At 40.5% G+C, this 7,178-nt stretch overlaps 1 protein-coding gene across 3 annotated transcripts; it reads left to right on the top strand.

Annotated features, from left to right (window-relative positions):
- The first annotated feature begins 3,372 nt into the window (after positions 1-3,372).
- LOC106312403 (nucleolin 1-like) lies at positions 3,373-6,669 on the top strand. 3 transcript variants are annotated; one of them, XM_013749917.1, is made up of 15 exons: positions 3,373-3,485; positions 3,570-3,618; positions 3,737-3,903; positions 4,054-4,131; positions 4,212-4,295; positions 4,386-4,475; positions 4,552-4,668; positions 4,761-4,932; positions 5,036-5,166; positions 5,274-5,312; positions 5,396-5,481; positions 5,554-5,674; positions 5,747-6,021; positions 6,102-6,379; positions 6,466-6,669. In XM_013749917.1, exons 1-15 carry the CDS (start codon positions 3,462-3,464, stop codon positions 6,492-6,494), a joined length of 1,740 nt encoding a protein of 579 aa, XP_013605371.1. In that variant the 5' UTR covers positions 3,373-3,461; the 3' UTR covers positions 6,495-6,669. The 3 variants fall into 3 exon arrangements, with proteins under 3 accessions (XP_013605371.1, XP_013605370.1, XP_013605372.1); XM_013749916.1 differs by having other exon boundaries at positions 4,761-4,946; positions 5,038-5,166; XM_013749918.1 differs by lacking the exon at positions 4,054-4,131 and having other exon boundaries at positions 4,761-4,946; positions 5,038-5,166.
- The last annotated feature ends 509 nt before the right edge of the window (positions 6,670-7,178 follow it).

Here is a 7,178-nt window from a genome sequence, read left to right as displayed (position 1 = left end):
TATGAGCCACCATGCTTACTTGGGAATCCCTTAGGATCCAAGCAGCTCCGCAGTTTCTCTGAGCACTGACCCAAGAGGTACCTACGTACGTTACATTTGAGGGTACCAATAGGCGGTTTGATCCAAGTCTTGACAGTTGGGGCTGGTTCAGAGTCTCTGAGGGGAGAATTAGCTAAGAACCAAAGTTCAGCCTCCTCAAAAGCCATCATAACTGCTTGTCAGGGAGACAAAGATGTGTTCTTGAAAACCAAAGAGTTCCTAGCTTTCCAAATCTGCCACATAACCCATGGAACTGCCCGTCTAATATTCATCTCCAGGCTGTTATTGTTCATAACCCCTACTAGGTGGAAGATGTTTAGGAACACAGAGTTCACAGAGAACCCAGCTGGAGGTATGGGTATGTTAGCAAGCTCCCACATCTGGCGCGCTTTGTCACATGGGAAAAGGACATGGGAAATGGATTCGGCCCTTGCTCCACAGCTTTGACAAGTCGCATCAATTTGGATCCCTCTAGTTTGCAGTCTCTCTTTAACCGCTAAAACACCCGATAGAGATCTCCAAAAGAAATGCTTAAGCTTAGAAGGAGCTTTGATCTTCCACATGTTGTTCCATAACTTCTTCTCCAAAGGGGGAAAAACACGGTTGTCAGGGGCTTGCAGCGCAACAAGCGTTTCCGTCAGTTAGTAACCACTGCGTGTGCAGTATATACCGTTTTTAGTGAAACCCCAGCTGACTGAATCCTCTCTATTCATAGTCGGTCTCAAGAGCATTATACGGTATGCATCACCTGGGGCAAAAGTCTCATATACTAGATCTCTGTTCCACCTTCCCGTGTTAACCTCTATCAGGTCTGCGACTTTCAACGCAAGGTTCACTTCTCTATCCTCTCTGTACATAGGTGGTCTAGGGATCCCATCAATTATCCAGTTTTCCGCCCACACATTGGATTGTACTTCATTCCCAATATCACGATATAATCCTTGCTTCAGTAGTTCTTTCCCATGTAGTATACTGCACCAAGCGAAAGAAGGTCTAGTACATGAGCCACATTCCAGAAAGGAGCTTCTAGAGAAATAACGGCCTTGTAAGACCCTTGCCACTAAAGAGTTCGGACGGCTCCACATTCTCCATGCTTGCTTGCCAAGCAAGGCTTGGTTGAACCTGCCGATGTCATGAAAAGCCATACCCCCTTGGTCCTTGGGTTTACACAGTTTCTGCCATGCTACCCAGGGGATTTTTCTCTTTTTGTCTCCACTACTTCACCAATACTCAACAATGGCACTAGTAAGCCGTGCACAGAGTTCCTTAGGCAATTGAAAGACTAACATTGCATATATAGGCAGAGCCAGAGCAACAGACTTGATTAACACTTCTTTGGTTCCCATAGAAAGTGTTTTCGTATACCAGCCTTGAAGTCTACCTTCTAGCATCTCTTTGATGAAGTTCAAAAGGTCTTTCTTGGATCCCTTGAAACATTCTGGTAGCCCCAAATAAGTCCTTTCACCGCCTTCCTTCATGATACCTAAAGCTTCTTAAATTTCAATCTTCTGTTGTTGACTGATCTCAGAACCAAAAATGATAGAAGACTTAGAGGTGTTGATAACCTGACCGGAAGCATCACCATAGAGTTTGAGACAGCTTTTGACCTCTTCGCTCTCACTGACCGTAGCATCACACATTCGAAGACTATCATCAGCAAACAACAAGTGGTGAACTGCTGGACAACTAGAGGATAGTTTAATGCCATGTAGCTTCCCTTGTGTTTTCGATTGGTTCAGTACATTGACTAAGGCTTCCGTACAGAGAATATACAGGAAAGGAGATAGCGGGTCTCCCTGCCTTATTCCTCTTTCTGGTCTAATGAAGCCATGAGAGTGACTGTTGAGCAGAACCGCATAGGAGACTGAACTTATACAAGCCATAACCCATCTGATCCAAGCTCTTGCAAATCCCAGTTTCTCCAATAAAATCTCCACAAAGTTCCATAGTAGCTCAACCATGGAATGTGTAAAAGTAATCTGCCCAGAATAAGGTGATTGGTTGGGAAATACGATTAGAAAGCGAATGGTGGATTAAGCTTTCGAGAAAATGCTTTTGCATGATCTTTGTTTAACTGAAGAGGTTAACGTAAAAGAATAGTAAGATGAAGACCGCGCGTGTTATAACTATATTTGATGTGTATAAATAAAATGATCTAATTGTTTATCTCAGTTTTTTCCACATGTCGGTTTCTCAAGGATTTTAAAAAAATTATCGTTCAACTCAAGAGTCGCTTGTTTAATTATAATGTTGATTTTTTCTATTGAATGTTCACTATAAATAAAATTTTCTAATAATCCAAAATAACTTTTGATATCAATTATTAACCACCACTGACAAGGTCATCAAATACAAAGCTCAGCCAATTTCAATAGGCAGAATGAAGATAGGTCGGTCCAGCTCAGCCCATCCGATTAGGTTAAACCGAATAGAGGGTAGAAGAGAGCCGGATATAAAACGATAAAGAATAGACTTAGAGATGAGCATTCAGAAAACAAAGATGTCACAAGGAGCTAGAACTAGGTTTTATCATTTATATTTTTTTCTCCCTAGAAACCTTGTCATTTTCGCTTGTTCGGTAATCACTCTCTTGTAACCCGTCATCTGATTGATCAATAAATATCTTTCAAATAACCTTACTATCGAATTCATGCATATTTTGCAGTGCCTACCGAACTCATATTCATGCAGAAGTGTGATATTTGCATTTTAACAAAAGAAAAAGATTGATTTTTGTTTTTGGGTATAAATGGTGACCAGGAAACGGCTAGAAATAATGCATTCCCTAACGTTCCTAAAAAATATCACAATTCACAAAGAATAATTTTTTCTTCTCATTTTCTACCACATTTTTTTTATAGAGAAATAAATAACAAAAGTATTTCTTATTAAATTTGAGAAAGAACAACTATTTTTTTTTATTCTTGCAATTTTATTTATTTACGTTTTTTTTATTCGTTTTTCTTGTTTTCAGAACGGTTACCAGTCAAGCCATTATCCATCGAGCAACGTAATCCTGATCAGTTAACTTTATAGTAGGCGGGAATCCGACACAAAGTCTTACAAAGCCCAACCTATAAAAAGCCCACGAAAGTAGAGCCCATCAAAGACAAGGGTGCGTATTCCGCTTTGACTTACCTAGTCCCAACGGTCACCAACTTGATTAAAAATATATACTTCCATAAAAAAACAAAACAAGACTCTGCCACGTGGACGGCGTGGATCAAATAACACGCTCGAGGAGACAGCCACTAGATGAGATACTGGAAATGACATGTTTACCCCCAAACCAAAACAAAAGAGATTATAAATATATGTCCTAAAACCCTAAACTGAAAAATATCTCGCGCAGCTTCTTAGGGTTTGTTTGCCTCTCTCCCCTCTCTTTAACCTAGCAGTCGCTTCTTCTTCTCAGATTCGCCATGGGTAAAAAATCCGCCACCAAAGTAAGCTTCGTCTCCTTCTGGGTTTTCCAATTAGCTCTTCTTCGTACTGTTTAATGAAACTCTGTTTTTGTTTCGTGTCTTCAGGTTGAAGCAGCACCTGTTGCGATTAAAGCGACCAAACCTCTGAAGAAAGGTAAGAACTTTATGTTTCTTATGTGTCAAAGTGTGTGTTTTTTTCTAATTGAGTCCTTATTTTTGTTGGTATCTGTAGTTTTAGTCTGATTTGAACTTTTGTATCTATTATACATCAGGTAAGAGAGAGGCTGAGGATGACGTGGATGCCAAAGTGAACCTTAAGAAGCAGAAGAAGGATGTGATTGCTGCCGTCAAGAAAGAGAAAGCCGTGAAGAAGGTGCCTAAGAAGGTTGAGAGCTCCTCAGACTCTTCAGATTCTTCTGATTCCGAGGAAGAGGTTAAGGTATAGCTCTCAGTGTCTTACTAGTATCATTGTTGATTCGTTAGATTTAAGAACTTGAAAGTAACTCTAGGTTAGACTCTGTTTAGTGTCTATCCCATAGGAATAAATTGTTATATGTTCACTGAGATTTTTTTTTTGAAATAATGTTAGGCTAAGAAGGTTCCTGCTAAAAAGGTTGAGAGCTCCTCAGACTCATCAGATTCTTCTGATTCCGAGGAAGAGGTTAAGGTATGATACTCACTGTCTTCATAACTGTAGATTAATCTCTGTTTGATGTTTGTCTCATAGTATTGTATTGTTCATGTTAGGCTAAGAAAGTTCCTGCTAAGAAGGCTCCAGCTAAGGCTGATTCAAGCAGTGAGGAGTCCTCTGACGACTCTTCTTCAGATGATGTAAGAGTTTTGTGGTTGTTTATTACTGTGTTTTCATTTTTGTACTTTGTGTAGCGTCTTTCTAAAACCTTCAATGTTTTGTCTTTGAAGGAACCTGTGGTAGCCAAGAAGGCCACTAACGGAAAGGTTGCAAAGAAAACAAAAGATGACTCATCTTCTGAGGAGGAATCTTCAGATGATGTTAGTTTTTGATTACTATGCGAGTTTTTAGCCTGCACTCCTTGGATTTTATTGCTAACACTATCATATATTTCAGGAAGAAGTTGCTGTTACCAAGAAACCTGCTGCAGCTGCTAAAAACGGCTCTGTGAAGGCCAAGGCAGAGAGCTCCTCTGAAGAGGAAGACTCTTCCGATGAGGAATCTTCTGATGAAGTAAGCACCTCCTCATAAGTATCTTTTACTGTTTTCCTCTTTATGTTTCTGAACTATGTAACTTATTTGCGTGTTTGGTGATGGGCTAACAGGAACCTGCTACAAAGAAACCTGTTGCTGCTAAGAAGCCAGCTGCTAAAGCTAAAGATTCTTCATCTTCTGACGATGATGATTCATCGGAAGATGAGTCTGAGGATGAGAAACCAGCTGCTAAAAAGGCAGCTCCTGCTACCAAGGCTGCAAGCAGTTCAGAATCATCTGATGAAGATTCTGATGAGGTAGATTCTCTACTTAACTTGATCAATAAGCAGCTTCTGATGTCCTGTAATCTGAATCGTTGTTGATTTGTTTGATTTTTTGTCATTCCAGGAAAGTGAAGATGAAAAGCCTGCACCTAAAAAGGCTGCCACCAAGGCAGCTAAAAAGGATAGCAGTAGTGATGAATCTGACTCTGACGAATCAGAGAGTGAAGATGAGGAAGAAACCCCAAAGAAAAAGGTGTGTGAGATGTTTCATTATGATTCCAAAATATCAAAGTTGAGTTTCTATTGCATAAATTTTTTATAACTTGCCGTTTGCTGATCTAATGTTATTTACTAAAACAGAACGCTGATGTAGAAATGGTGGATGCTGAGGAGAAACAGGTAAGGAATCCCCCAAGTTTCTCTAATTTCGTTTATGGATCATTCTTTGAAGTTAATTTGTGTTTCATCCTTTTGTCTTTCAGCCTAAGACACCAGCATCTCCTGCTACAGGAGGACCCAAGACGCTCTTTGCTGGTAATCTCTCATTCCAGATCGAAAGATCAGACGTGTAAGTATCTCTCTCTTTGGACAAGTTCAGTTTTTTGCCGTGATCTAATGATAGTCTATCCTCCAAATACAGTGAAAATTTCTTTAAAGAAGCTGGCGAAGTTGTTGATGTTAGATTTGCTACCAACAAGGATGATGGCAGTTTCAGAGGATTTGGCCATGTTGAGTTTGCTACTTCTGAAGATGCACAGAAGGTGAGTGCTAGTTTTGTACTTTTAAGTATTAATTTTGAAATTTGCTTGCTGACTAAAATCATTTGTACTCAGGCATTGGAACTTCACGGTAGAGCCTTACTTGGTCGTGACATTCGTCTTGATTTGGCTGCGGAGAGGGGAGACAGACCCGCATACAACACTCCCCAAAGCGGTGGTGGTAACTTCAGAAGCGGTGGTGGTGAAGGTCAAAAAATATTCGTCAAGGGATTCGACTCGTCCCTTCCTGAGGAAGATATCAGGCAGGCATTGACTCAACACTTTGCTTCATGTGGAGAGATCACAAGGGTCTCTCTTCCCATGGACCGTGAAACTGGTGCTTCCAGAGGGTGTGTGACTTCTTATTCCCTCCACTTTGTGTATTATTTTCTCTCAGATGGTTAGGTAAAACAATTGTTTTAAAATGCAGAATTGCTTACATTGACTTTAAGGAAGGCGCAGAGAAGGCGTATGACCTTAATGGTACTGAGTTGGGAGGATGGAATATTGTTGTTGATGAGGCTAAACCGAGGGACAGCAGTGGTGGTGGTGGCGGCGGTGGTCGTTTTAGTGGTGGCGGAGGTGGTCGTTTTGGTAGTGGTAGAGGAAGAGACAGTGGGCGTGGTAGAAATGGCGGTGGTCGTTTTGGTAGAGGAAGAGACAATGGTGGTGGCCGTGGATTCAGCAGACCTAGTTTCACTTCCTCAGGTTCGTTAGTTTGTTAATAGATGTTGTCTTGAATCTTGATAGTTAAGTAATCCAGCTTCTCACATGTTCTTGGTTTATTTTGGCAGTCAACAAGAAGACTACCTTTGACGATTAAAAGCTTATGGGGAAAGAGTTTCCTGTGTGCTCAAGTCTTTTAGCCTTGTGATGCTTACTCATCTTATTATTATTTCACAGCTTTTTTTTTCTTTGCTAGTCCAGTTGTGTCTGAATCCTTATATTATTGTCTGAATTTAAATTAAAACTCAATGTTGAGTGCTTTTTGTGTTGAATTGTTGTCTTCCTTGAGCTTCGAATTCCTATCACTCAAATGATAAACGACTTTAAAACCGGATGTTAACAAAGAGGATTAGTAGTAACTTATAACTGATACCCATAGAGGGGCAGATTGCCAGATTTCATTTGCCCCTGAAGAAGGTGGTATGCATTCTTTTGCCCTATTAAGCCTATAGGTCAGAGATCTTCAGTCTGAAGCTTGAGGTCCGGTCCCTCTGAGAATTGTTCTTGATGAGCACTTAGGGTATGTAGTAGTACCTAGAGTTCCCGGCCATCCAATCAGCAGTTATTGAATGAACTGTTCGATTGGTGCATTGCTTTGGAGTATGATGTTGGTGTTGTTTTGTAAGACAGAAACTGTGAAGATTTTCAGAGAAAATGAGAATCAGAAATGCCCGAAGAGGCAAGAAGTTGAATAGAGCAAGCAAGTAAGAAGATTAACAACCTGGTGGGTTCTGTTGTTTGGTATGGTTTAGAAGATCCTCCTCCGTCATTACATATGATT

Source organism: Brassica oleracea, chromosome C8 (genome assembly GCF_000695525.1).
Source record: "Brassica oleracea var. oleracea cultivar TO1000 chromosome C8, BOL, whole genome shotgun sequence".
NCBI classification, from domain to species: Eukaryota; Viridiplantae; Streptophyta; class Magnoliopsida; order Brassicales; family Brassicaceae; genus Brassica; species Brassica oleracea.
The sequence above is the reverse complement of the archived record's forward strand: the minus strand, read 5'-3'. Positions and strand labels throughout refer to the sequence as shown.

Bases quoted from the DNA above. Each gene is read 5' to 3' on its own strand.
- LOC106312403 (XM_013749916.1), top strand. From the start codon at position 3,462: ATGGGTAAAAAATCCGCCACCAAA. The intron at 4,669-4,760 runs GTAAGCACCTCC...ATGGGCTAACAG, and splicing joins ATGAGGAATCTTCTGATGAA to GAACCTGCTACAAAGAAACC. The intron at 5,167-5,273 runs GTGTGTGAGATG...TTACTAAAACAG, and splicing joins AAGAAACCCCAAAGAAAAAG to AACGCTGATGTAGAAATGGT.